The sequence below is a fragment of the Notolabrus celidotus genome, chromosome 1 (genome assembly GCF_009762535.1).
Source record: "Notolabrus celidotus isolate fNotCel1 chromosome 1, fNotCel1.pri, whole genome shotgun sequence".
Lineage (NCBI taxonomy): Eukaryota > Metazoa > Chordata > Actinopteri > Labriformes > Labridae > Notolabrus > Notolabrus celidotus.
Window position 1 is genome coordinate 1,665,238 of NC_048272.1, and position 25,337 is coordinate 1,690,574.

The 25,337-nt window shown below is 41.7% G+C and overlaps 1 protein-coding gene across 1 annotated transcript in view; it reads left to right on the top strand.

The window, feature by feature from the left end:
* Nucleotides 1-25,337, top strand: part of cpne5b (copine Vb) — a 256,605-nt gene that overhangs the window by 163,012 nt on the left and 68,256 nt on the right. The window contains exon 8 of the mRNA XM_034700261.1: nucleotides 21,877-21,980. Coding sequence (XP_034556152.1) covers nucleotides 21,877-21,980 — 104 coding nt within the window. The remainder of the gene's footprint in view (nucleotides 1-21,876; nucleotides 21,981-25,337) is intronic.

The following is a 25,337-nucleotide window of genomic DNA, read 5'->3' on the forward strand; positions in this document are numbered from 1 at the left end:
CTGGTTTCACACACATTTACAGAAAGGTGTAGAAATCAGAACAGGGGCAGAATGGATTCTTTTCATTCTCGGGGGGTTTGTAGACAGGGACACATATTTCAGGTAGAGAACCATTAAAAAGTCCATTTTGCATGATATGTCACCTTTAAATCTCTTTTAAAAACACTTTTTCAAATGTGCTTTTACTTCTTAACTCATCACTGACTTTTTAATTTCTGCATGGTTTTTATTATTGTATTTACTTCACTCATTTTAGCTCTCCTTACCTTTGTCATGCACTTTATTGTTTTTGTTTTCACTCGCTCACTCATGTCTTGCACTCTGTAAAGCACTTTGTAAACATGTTTTTAAAAGGTGCTATATACATAAAATGTATTATTATTATAATTAATTTCGGGAGCTGGATAATGAAGATGTCCAAAGAGTTATCTACAGTGTAAAGAAACAGCTCCACTGTGGCTCATATTCTGCAATGACTTTTTATTTGAGGGGCTTAAAAAGTTGAAGGATTTTTGCTGCTTGCATACCTTTTAAAAGTTTGTTTCAGTTCAGGAGTTGAACATCATTAGGATAATGATTAAAGACGAGTAGCCACAGTTCATAAACCGAGGTTATTTGAAATAGCTAGATACCATGAAATAATAAGCGTTGGTAGCAAAGATCACCTTTTTATGACTTGTTAAAGTGGCACGCTGCAAGGGAAGATGGCAGAGAAAACAAACCCTGGATAACAAAATACCTTCCTTTCTGAAGCTCTAAAGTGGGGTTATGTGTTTTTCAAAGAATGCAGATTAGTTTTGGTGTAGCCTGTTGAGCAGGGGTGTCAAACATGCGGCCAGCGGGTCAAAACCAGCCCGCCAGAGGTTCCAATCTGGCCCGTGGAATTACTTTGCAAAGTTAAAAAATTACAGAGAAGACATTAACTGCAATTTTTCAATAACTACTATTTCAAATTTGTCCTCTGGGGGTCACATAAAATCATAGTGCTGATGGAGCATGCCTGAACGTCGCTTTTTTTCAGGGACTTTTTTTCTCAAATTGAGAAAATAGATGACTTGCTGTTTGTATAATCCGGTTGAGATTCACAAAGACTTTTTAGAACACTATAAGATGATCCACTAACTACTAACACTAACACTACACCCCTGCATACAACACTGTCCAGCAAGCAGTGTTGCCAACTTAGCAACTTTGTTGCTGTTTTTAGCGAGTTTTCAGACCCCTCTAGCGACTCTTTTTCAAGAAAGCGACTAGCGACAAATCTAGCGACTTTCTCTGGTGTTATTGGAGACTTTTGGAGACTCTGAAATGAAAGCATGTATCATTCTAAATGAGCAGCGGGTGCTGCAGTGGCACTCTCCCCTGTCCCAAACATAGACTGTAAATAAAAATGGACAGCGTTGCTCCGCCTCTTCCCGTTGTACGGTTCTGAAGCCAAAAAATCCCGCTCCTGGGCACCGCCATTGTGCAGCCAGAGCCTGTGAAGCCACTGTAACAAGCTCCGCCCTACAGCGTGATGTCACAAGACGCTGTGTGTCCTTTGAAGTTTCCCTCTACGGTGGCTGTGAATCAAAGGAAACAGGAAGTAAAACTCAGTTTTTTAAACTCTAATAACTAACGAAAAAGAAACTTTTCAGGAAAAAGAGGCCTTGGACACAAAACAGTCAAATACATATAACCCCAGGATATGGATGTGAGAAACATTCGTACCACGTGTATTTATTTTTTAAAGTTTGACTGCTCCCCCATTCAAATGAATGGAGGAGACAGATTTTTTGACCTATACTGCAGCCAGCCACCAGGGGGCAGACACTCTGCTGAAAGCCTCACCACCAGCCACCGGAACCTCTCCCTTGGTCCTAAAGGCTGATTTATACTTCTGCGTTGAATCAATGGCGTACCCTACGCCGGGGGTCCGCGTAGCTCCCGTACCTACGCCGAGGCCTACGCACGTAGCTGACGTGCACCTCCTCTAAAATGTAACTCCCCGTAGAGCCGACGCGGACCGCAAGCCCTGTGATTGGTCCGCTCGGTGGCTTTGTCTTCCCGCATTTACAGCACTTCCGGGATCCCGGACATCGGCCGCACATCGGCCGTGTATTTCATCTCCTCCTCTCTATTCTTCATGTAATCATGTCTGTATGATAAACAGCAACATGTATCAGCTGTAGATTAACATAACACGCTCTGAATCTCTGTGGAAAAGTAAACAGAGATCGTAGAGGACCGGAAGCAGGCGGCCGGCTATCAGAGAGACCACACTGCCCTCTAGTGTTTCGGCGGAGAATCGATTGGATATTCGTTTCACACACATTTACAGAAAGGTGGAGAAATCAAAACAGGGGCAGAATGGATTTTTTTCATTCTTGGGGGGTTTGTAGACAGGGACACATATTTCAGGTAGAGAACCATTAAAAAGTCCATTTTGCATGATATGTCACCTTTAAATGTTACTTATATAAATGCAACATCTAAGAATGAGGCAGTTTTACAGGGAGTTATGTGCTCAGACTATTTCTTCACTTCAACCATGTATTTCTTAAAGAAGACTGTTACTCAGAAACAAATTCAGTATGAATATTGCATCAAATCTCCCATGCTGTATGACCCTGAACTCTGGACCTGACACATTAATGGACTCACTTTAAATCAGTGTCAAGCTAAAGGTCATTTCAGATTCAACAACTTGATGCAGGAGACAAGAAAAACATGTGTTATCATTCCAATGAACAGACTTCCACAGCAGTCAAAAGCATCTGGCCAAAAACAGCCTGAGAGCTTGAGGAGGAGAAATGGTAATTGGGAAAAGACTGTCCTCCTATGGGATCAGGTTTATGAGGCATGCAGTAAAGTAATCAATTTGAGTGTATTCAAACATTTCTCCAACTTTGTTTGCTTCTTATTCAAAGTTTTTTTGCAGCCATCTCAACACCATGAATATGAAAACATTGGCTTACATCAATTTGATGAACTCCCACTTGAAACATAATCAAGAAATCCAAAGCACCTTCTCTGTGAGACTGAGACATATAAAAAGAGGCTTCAAAATAAAGGTCAAAGACGATTAGCCAACGTCTTAGATTTCTGCCCAATGTAGCCCATCTCATCTAAAACAAGACACAATCAATCCTGATACAAATCTACATGGATAACTCAACAGGGGGAGATAACATCCATGCACTTTTTTTATGTGCTCTTTATTCATCTGAAAGAGTCTGGCTGAATCATTGGCGTGTTATTAAGCTTTTATTTTTCACCTTATTTGATATATTTCAAATAACACAGCTCATTTAGTGTGAGCTTGAATTCCCTCTGAAGTTCATAATCTCTCACACAGCAACAGATACAATCCAGTGGCGGCTGGTGGAGTTTTCTCCAGGGGGGGCTATAACTCCAAAATAGTACATGTTTGCTTGCTTTTTTGGTAAATGTCTGGGGTATCACACCAGTGTATTTACATACACGAAAACAGCAAAAGCAACATTATAATGTCATGTACTGTTCTAACTTTTGTACATAAATTTTGCTCTTCTTTCCTTGAGAGAAATACATTTCTCAATAACTCTATGGTTAAAGTCAGCGATGCTTTTGACAAGTTTCTTCTCCATAGAGAGCATGGCCAATGCATTGAGACGATCCTGTGACATTGTGTTCCTGAGGAAGGTCTTGATTCTCTTCAGTGTTGAGAAGCACCTCTCAGATTCAGCAAGATTCATTTGATTGTCTTGCTGCATCACCTGTAATAGATAAGTGACCATGGTGATGGTGTCTCGTGACTGTAGTATTCATGCTGCCACTGGTGCAGTAGGCTAAATAGCTTCAGTAGATCATTGATTAATAAGATTTCTGTTTACCATTTGTATAAGCTGTGTAAGCTAATCATTGTCTCAGTACTTATTTAAAGAGGTGTAGATATTATTCATGCATCACCAATTAATGTGTGTGTAGTAATGACATTACATGCTCTCCAGCAGAGGGCACTGTTACACTGTGTATAATGCTTGTTAACAAATAATCTGTCAAATAATAGCATTATTATTCCTGACAGTTTAACTTTTCTGAAAAGTTCTTTAAATCAGTAATACCTGTCTTAATCCATGCTGGGTCAGATCCTGATGTTTGGAAAAGGAGGCAGGGAAAGCAGACTAACGCATTAGCATCACTGCATGTAGTTAGCCTTGTTGCTAAACCAGGTCCTGGAAAAAGACCGGGTGTATTGTCTCCCTCTGTCTTTGGACTGATGATTAATGTTGATGTTCGGCTGATCAGGTCCACGCTCTTTCACGTGGAGCTTCTCCTGGTATGTTCTCCTCTCAAAAGGTGATGTTTTGAGTGACTTCACTGAGTTATTTACTTTCTCTCCCTCCATTTTGCGTCTCTGTCCGATCGTCTCCTACTCCCACGGCTCGAGCTGTCAATCAGCCGCGCTTGATGACAGACGGCTGTGACGTCAGCCCCATGACAGGAGGGTGGTGGTATGTAAATCAAGCTGCATTCAGCTCTGGGCGCAGGGAAGGTGCGCCCCGACATGGCCCTATCTCTTGTATTGAAGAGGAGCTACTGCGCATGTACAACTTTTAACGAGAGTCTATGGCCAAAGATTTCTGCGCCCCGGAGGAAAACCGGAGAAAACCAGTCTATGGGGGAAACCCATGGGGAACATACGTCACCAATCAGACAACACAGATGAACGAAACAGCTTTACTAATAATTATTTAAGTATACAATATTAATCTTGCTCATTTTAAAATATATATACATACAGTTCAGAATATTATTTTATTATTTAATCTTTTTTTTTTTTTTTTTTTTTAAATGTCTTGTGGTGGGTGGTGGAGCAGCGCCCTAGCGCCCCTATTGGCCAGCCGCCACTGATACAATCTAGATGTTGAAACCTCAAGTGGATACTCACAGTGAGGTCTTTTGATAAGAATATCTTTTTAATTTCATGTCTGCAATTTCCTGACAATGCTGACAGCCTTCTGCTGCACATCAGCAGTTATTTTTCATTGTCGAATCCAAGGATGAACTGAATCCCAGTTCAACACTAGCTTTCTACTGCAAAAATAACTCAAACGTGTCCTTGTGGGACTTCTTGTTTTTTTCCCCTACAGGATATCTAACAGGATATGTGCACAGAGGAGAGTGGGAGCAGAGGAGAGTAATTTTGCCTGAAGCATTTGTCTGTGTTCCCTCTCACTTTCCAGATAAGGGAACATCACAAGAAAATGCTGGTACAAATTAAGCAGCTGGATTGCTTTACAGACTTTGTCTTTGGGCCACTTACAGCCACTGGAAATGTTCAGCATAGAGTCTGTAGTAGGGAGGGGGGGATAATCCTGGCACTGGATATCATTTGGATATTGACTTAAACAGCTAAATGAGGAATCGGGGACAATGGGCCGATCTATGGGATAATTCTATTCAATCCAGTTTGACACTATTCTTTGTTTACAACACATACATAAACTACATCGTCATCAGCGTGCCTGTGCATTTTACCAGGTAGAGCCATTTAAGCATGGAGGGAGCTAACAACCAAGGCTAAACATTGGCTATGTTTACATGAGACTTTTAATTCATCTTTAATTCCAAATTAAGAATAAAATCCTCTTTAAAAAGATTTAAAATGACCATGTAAACACCTAATTCAGAATGAAAATGATAATTCCGAATTAAACTTAAATCCGATGTAAGTGTCTGGTTTATTCTGATTTTAAATCCGAATTGAATAATTCCTCTGTCATGTATACGTTCATTCCGCTTTGAATTAATTACGGTCGTTCTGCGCATGCTCGTTCCCTTGTCCTGTCGCGATGACGCACATACTCCGCGCTGGCGGGCTCATATTTCAGGCTGAGGTAGAGCAGCCGTTGCACTCACCGGCTTTGAATCGCCACAGTCCGGTCTTCCGCCTCCCTTCTCCGGTCCTCTATCTCTCTTCTCCTCCTCAGCTGATGAAAGTGAAGCAGTACGTTTGTGTCGAGCTGCTTTTTAACAACTATAGTCAAAATCAAAGCGACATTTGTACTTATTGTGTGGTCTTCCATGTTGTAACCAAAAATGAAAGAAGCAGGAACTGGAGTCTGTTTTCTTCCGGTAAACGTAAATACGTCACGCCCGCCCCTGTCCAATCAGAACCCTTCCCAACCCCCAGACGTTAAGAGGACCTGAATAAAAACAATTAAACGTGTTTTCCATGTAAACCTCAGTTCGGAATTACTATTTCCATGTAAACACGAAGGAGAATACTTTAATTCGGAATTATTTAATTCTGAATTATTAATTCAGAATTAAAAAACATCATGTAACCGTGGCCAATCAGGAGGTATTATTACCCCAATGACTTTCACAGCTTCCTACAATATACCTTTTTGAGGAGTGATGGTAGCAAAAAGCAAAATACAACACAAATAACACGACAAAGAAAGAGGCACAAGAAATGAAGCAGGGAACTTTGTATTTCCCTGTGAGGGTTTGAAAGCATCAGAAGAAGGTTCTTGGATTCATTTTTTTTAGATGAGCAGATATTCCAATTTTTTGAAAATGAGTGATTGGAGTGACTACAGCTTGCCATAACCCTTATATTTTTCTGAGACCACTCTGCCTGAACTCTACAGGAACATGTGTGAACACTTGTCAGAAGTTACAAGATGTAACAGCGCTGAGCTCCAACACAGCTATCCAGAGTTCTAACCGTTTGCCCGTTGTCAGGTTCAACAGTAGACTGGTTGGAACAAAACAGAGATTATTTTATTTGGCCAACAAAATCTGTTGAATGGCTCTGATAGCGCCATTGGCACCCTTAAGTTGTACTGTCACCCTTTTGCAAGGAACCTCAGTGTTATTTTGGACAGTGACTTTAAAGGTGACATATCACGCTTTTTTCATCAATATATATTGGTCTAAGAGGTCCCCAAAACATGTCTTTAAAGTTTATGCTCAAAAAACACTTTGAAATCAGATTTTGGTCTGCCTGAAAAGCCCTCTTCTTCAGTCCTGCTCAGAACACTCTGTTTTCTCTCTGACCACGCCCCCTCAGGAAGTGGATGTGCCTCGGCTGTCCAGCACGTTGATCTAATGTTTACATGTTGGCTGAATATACACGGCTGCTCAGAGATCACGTTACTTCAACCCTCTGAATCTGATCCAGAATCTGATCCTGACGGAGAGGCGCCTGCAGCAGGACCTTTCTGAAGGATTGGTCACAGATTTAGTGTTTCTTGTTGTTTTATTTGACAGTATGTCGACGTGTGTCTTGGTACACAGCTACAGCTACGGCTATGAACATGTAGCTATGTGGCTATGCTAATTAGCGCTAGCACTTATCCATGACAAATAAAAATCATCCACTAGATCTTCAAATCTGCAGACGTGGGGAGTAAAACCGACCTCTGCCAGAAAGGCAGCGGGACCTTTTCTGAAGGATTGGTCACAGATTCTGTTTCTTGTTGTTTTATTTGTCAGTATGTAGACGTGTGTCTTGGTACACAGCTACAGCTACAACATGTAGCTATGTAGCTATGCTAACTAGCGCTAGCAGTTATCCATGATAAATAAAAATCATCCACTAGATCTTCAAATCTGCAGACATGGGGCGTAAAACCGACCTTTGTGTTTATTAAGACAGCCTACAACTAGCATGCCTCCCTCCTAAGCTCCTTGTTAGCACACATGTGTGCAGGTAATGAAAAACGGAGGAGGGATTCAGTATTATTTTATACAGTCTATGGGCTGAACAAGCTCCGAGCTCTGTGACTCCATGACAAACCGGATATTGTTGTTACGTAACAAAAACACTGAAGTCTGAAACGGCTGGTTTCACACACATTTACAGAAAGGTGGAGAAATCAAAACAGGGGCAGAATGGATTCTTTTCTTTCTCGGGGGGTTTGTAGACAGGGACACATATTTCAGGTAGAGAACCATTAAAAAGTCCATTTTGCATGATATGTCACCTTTAAAAGACAAACAGAGACCAACATAAACTCTCATGCTGTATTAAAAGACAGGGAGTAAAAGTGAGTTTTAAGATGTGATTTAAAAGTTTCCAGGGTGGGGGCAATTTTAACTTGGGTGGTTAGCTCGTTCCACAATTTAGGAGCTACCACTGAAAAAGCTTGGTCTCCCCTTGTCTTTTGTCGGCTTTTTGGCACGCCTCTGATCAGCAGACCTCAGTGCACTGGAGGGGGTGTAGATGTTTATGCGATCAGAGATATACTGAGGTGCCAGACCATGCAGTGACTTAAAAACAAACATTAAAATCTTAAAATTAATTCTAAAATGAACACCAATATGGCGTTGGTTTCAGTAAAATCTTATCAATTCCAATCCCTAGTGATAATTTGTATGTTCAGGTGTGGCTCCAGGTTTTGGCACTTCTCTCTTTCATGCGATCTATTTTGATCTTTTTTTTGTGCATTAACATAATCAGGGAAACCACAAATCTGCGTTGACTCATTGCCTCTCTTTGTGCTTTCACCTGCTGTCTTTGATGCTTCTAAATTTCACTTCACATTGTGCACTCCATTAGAAAAGCAGCAGCCGCCACATTTGCTACAGAGCGCGAGGCAACACGTTTTCCTCCAGTGAACGCGCAGAGAGGACAAGTGAGATAAATAAAATATTAAATGTAGCAAATGGAAAAACCCTGAAGCAGGTTGAAGTGGAGAGGATAAATTGCTGCTGCCCCATTCTTCTCACGTACACAGAGAAGCAATCTCTGTTAAATGCTGTAGAGCAACAAGTCGTGTGGCTTTAAAGTGAGCAAGAAAAGGAATTAATCTTGAGAAAAACATTTGCTATTTGTAGACTCACACAAGTAAAACAATGTGAGATCACAGATTTTGTTCTATATATAACCTGTTATAAATTTGAGGATTATCGCCAACATGCACCACCATACTAGCTGAAGACTTAAGCCTGAAACACCAAAACACACCAACTCACTGTAATATATTCTCATGTGATTATAATGGATATAATGGAAAAAGACAAGTTTGGACCATCATCTGTACTTTTAAACTATCTCCTTTTGTCTTCTGTCCATCCCTTTTCCTCTCACATACAGTGGGGCAAAAAAGTATTTAGTCAGCCACTGATTTTGCAAGTTCTCCCACTTAGAAAGATGAGAGAGGTCTGTAACTTTCATCAGAGGTACACTTCAACTATGAGAGACAAAATGAGAAGAAAAAATATCCAGGAAATCACATTGTAGGATTTTTAAAGAATTTATTTGTAAATTATGGTGGAAAATAAGTATTTGTTCAATAACAAAAGTTCAACTCAATACTTTGTAACATAACCTTTGTTGGCAATGACAGAGGTCAAACGTTTCCTGTAAGTCTTCACCAGGTTTGCACACACTGTAGCTGGTATTTTGGCCCATTCCTCCATGCAGATCTCCTCTAGAGCAGGGATGTTTTGGGGCTGTCGCTGGGCAACACGGACTTTCAACTCCCTCCACAAATTTTCTCTGGGGTTGAGGTCTGGAGACTGGCTAGGCCACTCCAGGACCTTGAAATGCTTTTTACGGAGCCACTCCTTCGTTGCCCGAGCGGTGTGTTTGGGATCATTGTCATGCTGGAAGACCCAGCCACGTTCCATCTTCAATGCCCTCACTGATGGAAGGAGGTTTTGGAGGTTAAAATCTCACGACACATGGCCCCGTTCATTCTTCCCTTAACACGGATCAGTCGTCCTGTCCCCTTTGCAGAAAAACAGCCCCAAAGCATGAAGTTTCCACCCCCATGCTTCACAGTAGGTATGGTGTTCTTGGGATGCAACTCAGCATTCTTCTTCCTCCAAACACCACGAGTTGAGTTTTTACCAAAAAGTTCTATTTCGGTTTCATCTGACCACATGATATTCTCCCAATCCTCTTCTGGATCATCCATATGCTCTCTGGCAAACTTCAGACGGGCCTGGACATGTACTGGCTTAAGCAGGGGGACATGCCTGGCGCTGCAGGATTTGAGTCCCTCTCGGCGTAGTGTGTTACTGATGGTAGCCTTTGTTACTTTGGTCCCAGCTCTCTGCAGGTCATTCATCAGGTCTCTCTGTGTAGTTCTGGGATTTTTGCTCACCGTTCTCATGATCATTTTGACCCCACGGGATGAGATCTTGCGTGGGGCCCCAGATCAAGGGAGATTATCAATGGTCTTGTATGTCTTCCATTTTCTTACAATTGCTCCCACAGTTGATTTATTCACACCAACCTGCTTGCCTATTGTAGATTCACTCTTCCCAGCCTGGTGCAGGTCCACAATTTTCTTCCTGGTGTCCTTGGACAGCTCTTTGGTCTTGGCCATGGTTGAGTTTGGAGTCTGACTGTTTGAGGCTGTGGACAGGTGTCTTTTATACAGATAACCAGTTCAAACAGGAGCCATTAATACAGGTAACGAGTGGAGGACAGAAGAGCTTCTTAAAGAAGAAGTTACAGGTCTGTGAGAGCCAGAAATCTTGCTTGTTTGTGGGTGACCAAATACTTATTTTCCACCATAATTTACAAATTAATTCTTTAAAAATCCTACAATGTGATTTCCTGGATTTTTTTTCCTCATTTTGTCTCTCATAGTTGAAGTGTACCTCTGATGAAAATTACATACCTCTCTCATCTTTCTAAGTGGGAGAACTTGCAAAATCAGTGGCTGACTAAATACTTTTTTGCCCCACTGTACACACACACACACACACACACACACACACACAGCTCGTCTTCCCTGTCCCAAACACTTCTTCATTACTCCCCCGAGGGTGTGAATGTGTCTCTATCCAGCCTCACCCCCCTCTTTAAATATTGATACCCTGTTTCTCTCCATATTAGCAAATGGCTGTTGATCACAGACCTTTGTGAGAGTGTGTTCGTGCCACAGAGCCTTAATGAGGCGGGAGCAGATGCATATTTAATATCCGTAATACATTCCATCACCATAAATGCTTTTATGTGCTTGTTCGCTCCGCAGAGATTTCCTTTTGTGTCCTTCCACACAGACACTGAAGAGCACCAACACTGCCAAAATCTGACTATGAACATCAAAACCTGTCATCATTCTGAGGGCAACACAGCAGCCATGAAGTCATTTTAATTCCTATGGCCTGAAACAATAAACCTTGTTTTATGGTTAATTTGATGGGTAAGGTTGGCGTGACATATAAAGCTGACAGAATGATAAATTATGGATCAGTTACTACAATCCATCTTACTCTAAGATTAAAAAAAAGCAGTAAAATGTAGCCTCTTAGACTGTTTCTACTTCTTATAATGATGCATTATCATGTAGATTTACTGATTACTTTGATTTGTTTGGTTTGAACATAGCAGGAAATGGCAATTAATTTAGAAATGGTTTTTGGTCATGGATTAGCATTTTCATTTATTGTCTAATTATCATCATTTGGATTTTTCTACACAGTGGTGTGGATTCTATTCTTTTTTTTTTTTTCTTCTTCTTTCTTTCACTTTATTAGATCTAAACAGGTTTACAATGTAGGAGGAGCCGTTGAGACCAAAAATGAACCAACTATTTGTATGTATTAGTTTCAAATAATGCTCAATATCTTTTTTTTCAAGATTTGTTTTCAAGTAAAACAATGTGAGATCACAGATTTTGTTCTATATATAACCTGTTATAAATTTGAGGATTATCGCCAACATGCACCACCATACTAGCTGAACACTTAAGCCTGAAACACCAAAACACACCAACTCACTGTAATATATTCTCATGTGATTATAATGGATATAATGGAAAAAGACAAGTTTGGACCAGCATCTGTACTTTTAATCTATCTCCTCTTGTCTTCTGTCCATCCCTTTTCCTCACACATACAGTGGAGCAAAAAAGTATTTAGTCAGCCACTGATTTTGCAAGTTCTCACACTTAGAAAGATGAGAGAGGTCTGTGATTTTCATCAGAGGTACACTTCAACTATGAGAGACAAAATGAGAAAAAAAAAATCCAGGAAATCACATTGTAGGATTTTTAAAGAATTTATTTGTAAATTATGGTGGAAAATAAGTATTTGTTCAATAACAAAAGTTCAACTCAATACTTTGTAACATAACCTTTGTTGGCAATGACAGAGGTCAAACGTTTCCTGTAAGTCTTCACCAGGTTTGCACACACTGTAGCTGGTATGTTGACCCATTCCTCCATGCAGATCTCCTCTAGAGCAGTGATGTTTTGGGGCTGTCGCTGGGCAACACGGACTTTCAACTCCCTCCACAAATGTTCTATGGGGTTGAGGTCTGGAGACTGGCTAGGCCACTCCAGGACCATGAAATGCTTTTTACGGAGCCACTCCTTCGTTGCCCGAGCGGTGTGTTTGGGATCATTGTCATGCTGAAAGACCCAGCCACGTTCCATCTTCAATGCTCTCACTGATGGAAGGAGGTTTTGGCTTAAAATCTCACGATACATGGCCCCGTTCATTCTTCCCTTAACACGGATCAGTCATCCTGTCCCCTTTGCAGAAAAACAGCCCCAAAGCATGAGGTCCCCCCCCCCCCCCCCCCATGCTTCACAGTAGGTATGGTGTTCTTGGGATGCAACTCAGCATTCTTCTTCCTCCAAACACCACGAGTTGAGTTTTTACCAAAAAGTTCTAAAATATCTCAAGATTTGTTTTTTATTGGCAAAATGCAAGCTTTACAATACAGGTCCAGTATTTCAAACATATTTTCATGTTTTAAACATAGTCATATGAAAGCATATATATACACATACAAAAAAAAAAAAAATAATAATAATATATACATTCATAAAATGTAATAATAACTATATACATACATGCACACATGTATACACACACACAAATAAATAAATATAAAAGATAATAATGTTAAATAAAATAATTGTACATATGTACTTCTAATGAGTAAGCAGGTAAGTAGCTGAATAGAGCAATGATAATCAAAATAAGAGAAATAATAGTTATAAGATAAGAAAAAAAATGTAGATTCAAAGTAGTAATTAAAGAATCGTGAAGAGAAAATAAAATGGAATATAACCATATAATTAACACACATATCTAGCTTGAGTTTGAATTATCTAATGAATGCGTCAACTGCAATCATGTGAAGAAATGAAATAAAACAAAATGCTGCTTGTTCTGATCCAGAATCTGATCCTGACGGAGAGGCGCCTGCAGCAGGACCTTTCTGAACCATTGGTCACAGATTTAGTGTTTCTTGTTGTTTTATTTGTCAGTATGTCGACGTGTGTCTTGGTACACAGCGACGAACATGTAGCTATGTGGCTATGCTAACTAGCGCTAGCACTTTTCCATGAAAAATAAAAATCATCCACTAGATCTTCAAATCTGCAGACGTGGGGAGTAAAACCGACCTTTGTGTTTATTAAGACAGCCTACAACTTGCATGCCTCCCTCCTAAGCTCCTTGTTAGCACACACGTGTGCAGGGAATGAAAAACGGAGGAGGGGTTGAGTTGTATTTTATACAGTCTATGGGCTGAACAAGCTCCGAGCTCTGACTTCCTGTTACAGACCGGATGGCGTTGTGACGTATGAAAAACACTGAAAACTGAAACGGCTGGTTTCAGCACACATTTACAGAAAGGTGGAGAAATCAGAACAGGGGCAGAATGGATTCTTTTTCACTTTCAGGGGGTTTGTAGACAGGGACACATATTTCAGGTAGAGAACCATTAAAAAGTTGATTTTGCATGATATGTCACCTTTAAGATTACGGGTCTTCCAATGAGAGGCACAGCTGACTGCAGGAACACTGTAGCTGTTGGCTTGGCGTCTTAAACTCCGCCTCTTTACGCCACACTGGCTGGACAGAAGCAATATGGCTGCCGCCGACGATTGGTCTCAAAACAGCTCTTCAGAAACAGATTGATTTGATATTACATTTGGGATCAGGTTGTCCCTTGCGTTTTGATGTTAGGAATTAATAAAAGTTGTTATGGGGTTTCGACCAATCAGACGTATTTAACACAGCCGGGTAGTAACATTTATGCATCAGATCTAGTAGGTGCATTTATTTTGTATTGCTGTGAAAGAATGTGCAAAACATATAGACTTGAAAAATGGATGGTTGCAAGATTGATAACTTAAATATCCCCAACATCCCTCTTTCCTCTGATATTTTTTAATTTTCTCCATACTGGTTACAGACCAAAAATACCACATATTAGCTCCTAGTTATTCAAGACAAGACTGTATGTATAAATCTAGTATGGTGTAAACTCAATAATTCATCCAGGTTTAGTGCTGTTGGTGTAGCTGGAGGTTATCAGACTGAATTGGACACTGGGGGTATCAGTGACTGAGGTTTCTGTTTGTGGATAGTTCATTGCAAGGTGTTTCTTTACTTACTATATTTTAGGCACAAACACAAACATTTCTTCTCAATATGTGTCTTCAGAGTTTTAAAAATTCATGTGCACTGCAAGCTTGAACTGCTTTCATGTGTTTGAGAGCAGCGTGTCACAGTCAGTACTTGTTGAAATAGTAAACACACACACACACACACACACACACACACACACACACACACACACACACACACACACACACACACACACACACACACATCTAGTATCCAGGGACAGAAGAAAGGAAGCAACAGAGATGAAATGAAATCTGTTTCTGCAGCAAATATCTCTTCTTTCACATGTTCAGATGACATAAACATTCAGCAGCCTGTGTGTCACTTCGCTCCCAGCAGGATTAAAGAAGAATGAAACAGAGTGAGTCTTGTGTGTAGGAGGGTTATGCCAAATGGCAGACATGTGGTGTGTTTGTGTCCTCAGGCTGAAGGCGAAACACTGATAAAGTTCCCCTCTCTGCTGGAATGGAGTGGATGTGCTCCTCAGTGTGTCAGAGGGAAATGTGTTGCTGCACAGAGCCTGGCTGTGGGTGATAAAAAAAAAACACAGAGAGATGCATATAGGAATTTAAATGGGCATCTGCACATGTGTACAGAAAACTCACGCACGGTCTGTCACCTCACACACATACTTCTGCTGATCCGCCACTCAGCACACAGCCAGGCACAAGGTGCAGGCTGCAACATTAAAAAGCTATTAAGTGATCATTAGTGGCACTGTGGCTGCCCGCTGCAAGGCTGTATGCTCTAATAGCAACAGCAATCTACTGTTAAAGCATCTGAACATACTGTAATGAACTCAGTGTGTTTCAGAGATTAGCTACAACCCTGATCAGTCCGGCCCCGACACACAGGAAGAGCCAACAAATAATAAATAAGTGGTACAACCCTAAACAGCAAACCGGTGATTTATGTGTGTGGTTAGAAACGGTGCTGGGCTTTGTGATAAATAACTGGTGGAGAAAAAAGTCCAATGAGGGTTATTGGTTCCACAGAGAGAGGGTGTAATACAGAGAAAGACTAAGCCTGTTTGCAGTGAGCATTTATCTATAAGCACCTGCTTCTTTTTGCTATTAATTGTACAAATTATGTTTGAATGTTGTTTTTTTCTTTTGAATCTGTTGTAACCTTAGGTCACATTCAGACGCTATTCATTTTCCAGACAAACCAAGTAGGACAATTTTACTGCTCAAGGCTTTCTCTTCTAAGTCTCTGGAGACAAAATTGAGATTCTCCCTTCAGCCTCATTCAAGTTTCAAATTGTTCTCATTAGTTTCTCCTAAAATTCACTAGGAGAAATAGTTGAGACCATGACATGAGTCTTATTTGAGACTTAAATGAGAGATTTCATTAATGGCTCATTTTCTTCTCTTTTTTAAAATATATTTTTTGCCTTTATTTGACAGGACAGCTGAAGAGAGACAGGAAATGTGGAGAGTAGTGAGCGGGGGAAGACATGCAGGAAATGGTCGACTGGCCAGGAATCAAACCAGCGACCCCTGCGACGAGGACTGTAGCCTCTGTATGCGGGGTGCTTAGACCGCTAGGCCACCAGTGCCCAAAATAATCCACCCCTTTAATTGTAATAATCTGGCTAAATCTGGTCAGCCCTTTTGCGGCCCATATTTTAAATAAATGGTCTGTCATACCTGGAGATATGAAATCTCTACCTTTTGCAATTTCTCTCAAATCCACTAAATCTTTGTGAAGTTGTTTTGTTCCAAACAGACTTGTAAAGGAAGGACCATTTTGTGAAGTCAAAGAAGAGATCATTTCACATCTAAATAGCTGATCTTGCAAGAGGTTCAAATGTTTGAATGAGAATTGTAAGTTTGTGGACAATCACATTGAAATGTTAATTTTGCAGGGCACTATAAATGTTCATGAAAAGATGAGCTCAGGCTCTTTCTTTGCTCCATCTGAGCTCAACTTGAGACACAAAAACTGAGTCTGACAAAAACAAATAATAATAATAATAATAATAATAATGATACATTTTATTTATAAAAGCGCTTTAAAAGATTCTCCAAGCGCTTTACAGGAAAATAAGTAAATTATACAATAGAAAAGCAAAGGAAAACAGTGCAAAAAAAAAAGCAAAGAAGAGCAAGGCAGCAAAATAAAACAAAACAAGAAAAAAATCAATCAATTCTAGTTTAAAAGCCTTTGTAAAAAGGTGTGTTTTGAGTCCGGATTTGAATTTGGTGAGTGAGGGAGAGAATCTGAGGTGTTGGGGGAGAGAGTTCCAGAGGGTGGGGGCAGCGACAGAGAAGGCCCTGTCCCTCCAGGATGGGGGTTAAGGCTGATTTATACTTCTGCGTCTCCCCTACGCAGCAGGGGCTGACGCGGACATGAGCCCCACATACTTGTGCGTCGGTGTGTCTGTGTCGCGCAGCAATTCTCCGCCGAAACGCCTGAGGGCAGTGCGGTCTCTCTGATAGCCGGCCGCCTGCTACCGGTCCCGCTACGATCTCTGTTTACTTTTCCACAGAGTTTCAGAGCGTGTTATGTTAATCTACAGCTGATACATGTTGCTGTTTATCATACAGACATGATTACATGAAGAATAGAGAGGAGGAGATGAAATACACGGCCGATGTGCGGCCGATGTCCGGGATCCCGGAAGTGTTGTAAATGCGGGAAAGACGAAGCCGCCGAGCGGACCAATCACAGAGCTTGCGGTCCACGTCGGCTTTACGGGGAGTTACATTTTTGGAGGAGGTGCACGTCAGCTACGTGCGTAGGCCACGGCGTAGGTACGGGAGCTACGCGGACCCCCGGCGTAGGGTACGCCGTTGATTCAACGCAGAAGTATAAATCAGCCTTTAGATTGAGACAGTTGAGAGAGCTCCCTGATTTCTCCACCTGAGCTCAAAAGGAGTCACAACACTTGAGAAATACCTGAGAATCATTTCAGATTTAGACCAGATCTCCTTTTGAACTGAAAGGGAGACTAAGCTGAGACTTTTTACAACTTTTTTTTCTGAAGGCAAGAATGAGAAACAGGAGACATAAGCTATAGTCTCATTTTGCTTTCAAACAGATCTCATTGTTGTCTAGGAGACATCAATGAAACACTTTTGAGATCTCTCTATATTTATTTTCCTATGGGTGTGTATCAAAGGTTTTGTTGCCAAGCTTATGATTCAATTTATATAAAGTCAGTAAATGGCAAAATTGCATCTACTCCTGATTGCTTGGTTTGTGTTTTCAAATTTCAGCTTAATCTAGTCATGTAAGGACCATTTTAGAACGGCAGAGATGCTCCATGTTGTCTTAAAAGCAAATCATAATGAGGAGCCACAGTGGAGACAATTAGTCTTTTTGGTGGAATGAAAAGGCTCACTGCTTAAGGTTTAGAAAACTGAATTTAACAAATCTCAGGATGAAGAAGAGATAAAAATGTTTTATTTGAATCTGGACTTGAGATCACATAATGACTGCAAGGGGGGACTCTTATGGGTTTCAGGGGAGTGCTAGTGCAGAGGTGAAAAAGTACCATAAAACCTTTGCGGCTCCAGAGGAAGATCAATTCTGATGAATTTCCTGCACAGATGCAGTAAAAGAAAAAACTGGCAGAGGTAAAAGGAAGTGAATTGCCAGACCTGTGTGTTGTACTACAGGCTGTATTAGCCAAATGCTAATTCTTGTTATCCATATCCATGAGACTGACTGAGGGGAACAAAGAACATAACTCATGTTGGATCAAATCAATCCATGGAAAAGAGTCTGGCACATTTCACCTCACATTTCAGCTTCCATTAGCATCCTAAATAGGTGAATATTGTGGGGGAAAAAAAATCAGGACAGTCACCCAACACAGATGTGAGATTAGCCTAAGGAGCCACTGGGTCAAAACCAGCTCTGTTTGGAACAAAGTGAAGTAATATCCTGTCCTGCAATCCAGACAGCAGGGCTGGTGATTGCATCTCTCTGAATAGCACTGTAAAACATAAGTGGGAGTGATAATAACAACTATGTCAAAAGTTGTAACATTTACCTCATTTGTGTTGAAAGGTATGTCAACGGCAATGCTGGCAGAGCATCTCTCCAAAACATAAAAGAGACTAAAGTGAAACCACACTTTTGGTTTGATGTTTCTGTGAGCCTGAAATGTACTTAAAGCTTCTACAGTGCTTTCCATATGTCATTACAGGGGAACAAGTTAGCTTGATGACAGTCACTCACTTCACAGCTAGCACTTATGTCCACTGGATTAGGATGAGTGTATAGGATACTATTGTTAGGTTTTGCAATACTTGAACAAACACACTATTAGGTTGTGTTCATAGATAAAGCTAGAGTGGATGTTAGGCTGACTGCCAGCATTTCAGGGAGATGGAGTATGTAAGTGGGTGACATTCACAAAACACAGGCTAACACAATGGACAGTCTCCGCCAACATCCTAAAGTGCCTGGGAAGAGATTTGATTAATTTTTTTACAAATATTACCTTTATAATTTGTCTTTTTATTTTTCCAACAGTTGTTTTTACATTTTGCTGCTGTCAGGCATAAACCTTGTATCTCCTTTTCTTTTCTTGTTTCCCCTCAAAATGAATGTCTTTGGTCACCCTTAGTGCCTGTCAGTGTGCATTACAATGTTCCAGCCAATAAAAAACATTTAAAGGTGGCATATTATGCTCTTTTTCATCAAAATATATTGGTCTAAGAGGTCCCCAAAACATGTCTTTGAAGTTTATGCTCATAAAAACACTTTGAAATCAGATTTTAGTCTGCCTGTAAACCCCTCTTTTTCAGCCCTGCTCAGAACAGGCTGTTTTCTGTGTCTGTGCCTTTAAATGAGAATGAGCTCTCTGACCAGGAAGTGGATGTGGCCTCGGCTGTCCAGCACCTTGATCTAATGTTTACATGTTGGCTGAATATACACGGCTGCTCACAGACCCGCGTTACTTCAACCCTCTGAATCTGATCCAGAATCTGATCCTGACGGAGAGGCGCCTGCAGCAGGACCTTTCTGAACCATTGGTCACAGATTTAATGTTTCTTGTTGTTTTATTTGTCAGTATGTCCACGTGTGTCTTGGTGCACAGCGACGGACATGTAGCTATGTGGCTATGCTAACTAGCGCTAGCACTTTTCCATGAAAAATAAAAATCATGAAATGGTACAGCACAGCCTGAGTCACGCTAATCAGCTGTGCCGCACAGTCAGACAGTGACAGTATGTCACCCAGTTCTTCTCCAGTAAAGGTTGGTATAGTCTTTGAGTGGTTAAAATCAACCTGTTTGCTAGTTTGATGTCCACAATGAGATGAACTACGTTGTAGCTCATTCTACTAAATGGGTTTCCCCGCCCTCCCTACGAGACTCAGCAGCTGATATATCAGTAGGTACACTGTCTCCCCACAACTCCCCCCAACCCAATGAACAAGAAGGTGAGCAACGTAGCATGTCAATTAGCATTATTGAAGGGGGTCTGTGGGAACCTCTTGTTTCTCTCTCTATCTGTACTATTACAAAAGCCTCTAAAAACAAAGCTATAGCTAAGCTACATAAGCTACAGCCCATTGTCTGTTTTGGATGCTGGGCAGGTTGAAGCATTGAGTGATTTAGTCTGTTTTAATGTCACGTCTGGGTCGGTTGGATCCTGGAGATGTGGTTACAGCAGTTGCACAGGGGTCATGTGGCCTTTGGTGATGGGGCCCAATGTGATATTTTTTCATGGGGCCCAAAGTCCCTGGTGGCGCCTCTGGTTAAGACTAACAACTTTAACAGCCATAAAACAGCAAACATGCTGCATAATGCCAACCCAAAAACACACATACTGAAAACGAGTGCAAAAGACAAACACTGTATTCACAGTCTGATGCAAGAGAAGAGTCAACTGTGCAGCTATCATGAGTCCAAGCTAACTGAAACCACACCGAGAAGCACTAACTTTAGCATAGCAATCTGACCATTAGAACTCATTTCTCAATGCATTTTGTGTGGGGGTTTCTATACCTGTTATAAAGTTGGGTTTCGGCGCAGTAGTTCATGACGCCCGCGCTTACTGTCACACTGCTCCATCATAGTGTAGAAGATGAAACAGTGAACTCAGAATGATAGACACTCTCCTGTCAATAATAAGATATTGTGAACTGTGCCTCTCAATACTCCCCTACAGGCATGGAGCACCTCCGCAGTCATATCTCCATCTGCTTAGTTTTTCTTTGTTTGTGTGGTTTTTTTATTTGCATTATTTGTTGTATCTGCAGCATTTCCACTTAATGCAATTGTTTCATCTTTTTGTATACCGTTATTTGTAATTTGCATGGTTTCTGAATTTTCAGTACATCAATCAATCAATCAATCAATCAATCAATTAATCAATCAATCAAGCTTTATTTATATAGCACCTTTCATACAAACCAAATGCAACCCAAAGTGCTTTACAGTGATTGAAAAACAAGAAAGAAGCAGAAATGAAACAATGGCAAGACATATTAGGGGAAGATTTGGGGGCGGCAGAAGCTCAGTCCATAGGGACTCAGCTTGGGAACCGAAGGGTCGCTGGTTTGAGTCCCAGTATGGACGAAGCTTGGCAAGTGGACTGGTGGCTGGAGAGGTGCTGGTTCACTTGCCTGGGCACTGCCGAGGTGCCCTTGAGCAAAGCACCGAACCCCCAACTGCTCTGGTTGCGCTGGTTGACGGCAGTATCCTCACTCTGACATCTCTCCCTAAGCATGTTCACTGCATGTGTGTGTGCATTTGTATGTATATACCAAAAAAACTGTATGTGTAGCATGTCCCAAAAAAAAAATAGCATGAGTGGAAAAATTGAATTTCCACCCCTGGGGATCAATAAAGTACCTTTCTTTCTAAGATAATAATAATAATAATAATAATAATAATAATAATAATAATAATAATAATAATAATAATATCAATAACAATAATAATAATAATAATAATAATAATAATAATAATAATAATAATAATTAAAAAATAATAATAATAATAAGAATAACATCAAATAAAATAGAGACTAATGCACACCAAAAATAAAATATGTGTAATTAAAATAAGTTAAAGCATCAAAATTAAGAATAAAAATAGTTAAAATAAATAGATTTTAAAAGGGTAAGGATAAGAGTTGAAAAATATAAACCAACCCTAAAAATATCAAAAAAACTGAGTAGATAAATAAAAATTAAGTAAATGAATGAATGAATAAATACATAAAGCAACATTTAAACCAATATTATAGTAAATGGTAAGTAATAAAATTGTTAAACCCTACATAAAAGCCAGACTGAATAAATAAGTTTCTAGTTTATGTTTAAAAGTCTCAATATCTCTATCAGCGTACATTTCTCATAATTAAGGGCCATATAATTTAAGCCATTGCAGATCGGTTAGCCTTGCAGACCACTGTACAGTCTCACCTCATCTAACACCGAAATGTTATGTTATATCCATCCTGACACTTCTTGAGTTTTTTGGGGCTACCTCATGGCTACTGTTACTTAGACAGAATCTCACTTCTCCCCCAACATCTCTATGCTTTTCTGCAGGACAGTGCCACCATGCAGTTCTGTGCCAACAAGCTGGACAAGAAAGACTTCTTTGGCAAGTCGGACCCTTTCATGGTCTTCTACAGAAGCAACGAGGACGGAACGTGAGTGCTCAGTGTGATTGTTTCATGACTTCAAGTTTTTGAAAAGAAAAGCTGCAAGAGCTGGAGCTGTGAGTAGACTGCAGGATGGAGAAAAAGTCTAAGATCCATATTCTTCTGAAGTGTGGTGTGTGTGTTGTTGAGTTTTGTGCTCCCATATATCTGCAGTGAGAAAATACAGTCATGCATAAGGTTGCCTGTAAAGGGCAGGGTAAATTGGCCCCTATGAGAGCCTTGGAATCACTATAATAACATAAGAAAAATTAGTTTTAAGGGTACAATATCAAAGAGGCTACAGAAACATAATAGGAAATTCTAATTGAACTCATCTGGGAGGAGGCAAAACAGAGGCAATATAAGAGGAGATACGGTACAGTTGAGAGGGGTGAGGGTTTACAGTATGAGAGGAAAGATGCAGTGGTTACTGATGCATACAACACAACAGAGGCAAGTATCCTATTCACAACACAACCACAACTCCCATGACTCTGCCTTACATAAATGACTCCAGGAGAGCAAATAAGAAATGGAGGCAATTACTTAAAAAAAAAAAAACAAGAATAGGAAATATATAAAAAAAACACTATCCACATTATCCAACAGTAACAGAAGCTCTTGGTTTTTGAGCCAACTCAGATACGGATGCATAACACGTCCACATCTCCTCATGCTTCTTTTGCTCAGAGTGCTGTTCAGCCTCCCAAGGGGCAGTACAGTAGCGGCGGTGTTAGCCCTATCAAGCTGGAGATGCTTTAGCAAGTGCTTCATTAGGCATCCTCTAGCTTTTCTCAGTATTTTGTTTAATATATAACAGGGTGGGAAATGGATCCCCGCAGATTTGCAAGGACTATCTGTTGTTGGTGCCAGAGGGGGATACGAATTAGGGGTCTGAAAGATTCACAGCGTTTTAAAAAGACTTGAGGCACTTAGTGGAGCACAAGTAATCCAAGGCTTTGGTTGAATAAAAAGAAAAAAAAATGTGATAACACATTGATGCTTTTTGGGAGAATATTTGAAGGGTATTTGAGTGGAATATTTATGGCTCAGCACTGTGAAATATTTTGGATATCAGTGAAATCCATTTGCATATCAATGTTACCCTTGAGGTCAAGGGAAAAATGTAAGAGCAAGACTGAAATATTAAATTACTCTCATAATATGGCAGACAGAAAAACCAAACTGCAAACACATCTGGGCACACACGTATTTAAAGCATCTCATATATTCCTGTGTTTTTCTACTTTTACCTTATCAAAACAAACTACTGAAGCTGCCCAAAATAACTAAACCAAAAAATGAGCAACTTAAATAACTTATTCAAACGGCAAATCAAGTCAGCAAATGAAAGGAAAACAATACTAATGGCAGTAACACAAAATACTCAAATCGGCTTACAGGCAGGCAGCAACAAGCAGCAAGACGGCTTACAGGCAGGCCGCAGCAAGCAACAAGACGGCTTACAGGCAGGCGGCAGCAAGCAGCAAGACGGGCTTACAGGCAGGCAGCAGCAAGCAGCAAGACGGCTCACAGGCAGGCAGCAGCAAGCAGCAAGATGGCTCAAAGGCAGGCAGCAGCAAGCAGCAAGACGGCTTACAGGCAGGCAGCAGCAAGCAACAAGACGGCTCACAGGCAGGCAGCAGCAAACAGCAAGACGGCTCACAGGCAGGCAGCAGCAAACAGCAAGACGGCTCACAGGCAGGCAGCAGCAAACAGCAAGACGGCTCACAGGCATGCAGCAGCAAGCAGCAATACGGCTCACAGGCAGGCAAGCAGCAATACGGCTCACAGGCAGGCAGGCAGGAAAGACGGCTCACAGGCAGGCAGCAGCAAGCAGCAAGAAGGCTCACAGGCAGGCCGCAGCAAGCAGCAAGACGGCTCACAGGCAGGCAGCAGCAAGATAGCTCCCAGGCAGCAGCAAACAGCAAGACGGCTCACAGGCAAGCAGTAGCAAGCAGCAAGATGGCTCGCAGGCAGGCAGCAGCAAGCAGCAAGACGGCTCACAGGCAGGCAGCAGCAAGCAGCAAGACGGCTCACAGGCAAGCAGTAGCAAGCAGCAAGATGGCTCACAGGCATGCAGCAGCAAGCAGCAAGACGGGCTTACAGGCAGGCAGCAGCAAGCAGCAAGACGGCTCACAGGCAGGCAGCAGCAAGCAGCAAGATGGCTCAAAGGCAGGCAGCAGCAAGCAGCAAGACGGCTTACAGGCAGGCAGCAGCAAGCAACAAGACGGCTCACAGGCAGGCAGCAGCAAACAGCAAGACGGCTCACAGGCAGGCAGCAGCAAACAGCAAGACGGCTCACAGGCAGGCAGCAGCAAACAGCAAGACGGCTCACAGGCATGCAGCAGCAAGCAGCAAGACGGCTCACAGGCAGGCAGCAGCAATACGGCTCACAGGCAGGCAGGCAGGAAAGACGGCTCACAGGCAGGCAGCAGCAAGCAGCAAGAAGGCTCACAGGCAGGCCGCAGCAAGCAGCAAGACGGCTCACAGGCAGGCAGCAGCAAGATAGCTCCCAGGCAGCAGCAAACAGCAAGACGGCTCACAGGCAAGCAGTAGCAAGCAGCAAGATGGCTCGCAGGCAGGCAGCAGCAAGCAGCAAGACGGCTCACAGGCAGGCAGCAGCAAGCAGCAAGACGGCTCACAGGCAAGCAGTAGCAAGCAGCAAGATGGCTCACAGGCATGCAGCAGCAAGCAGCAAGAAGGCTCACAGGCAGGCAGCAGCAAGCAGCAAGACGGCTCACAGGCAGGCAGCAGCAAGACAGCTCCCAGGCAGCAGCAAACAGCAAGACGGCTCACAGGCAGGCAGCAGCAAGCAGCAAGTCGGCTCCCAGGCAGGCAGCAGCAAGCAGGAGCAGCAAAATGGCTCACAGGCAGGCAGGCAGCAGCAAGAGGAAGAGCAGCTGCATGCAGCGGTCCCACGAATCAGTCAGCCCGCCTTGGCGACCCAACAGCTGAAGAGCCCAAGCTGGACCAACAGCTGGGCTTACAAGCAGGGCTCTGCACCAAGGCGTGTTGAAGGCAGGCAGGCAGGCAGGAAAGATGGCTCACAGGCAGGCAGCAGCAAGGTGCAAGATGGCTCACAGGCATATTTTGAAGTCAAAGAGATCATTTCACATATAAAAATAGCTGATCTTGCAAGTGGTTCAAATGTTTTAATGAGAATTGTAAGTTTGTGGACAATTACATTGAAATCTTAATTTTGCAGGGCACTATAAATGTTCATGCAAAGATGAGCTCTGGCTCTTTCTTTGCTCCATCTGAGCTCAACTTGAGACACAAAAACTGAGTCTGACAAAAACAAATGGATGAGGTTAGATTGAGACAATTGAGAGAGCTCCCTGATTTCTCCACCTGAGCTCAAAA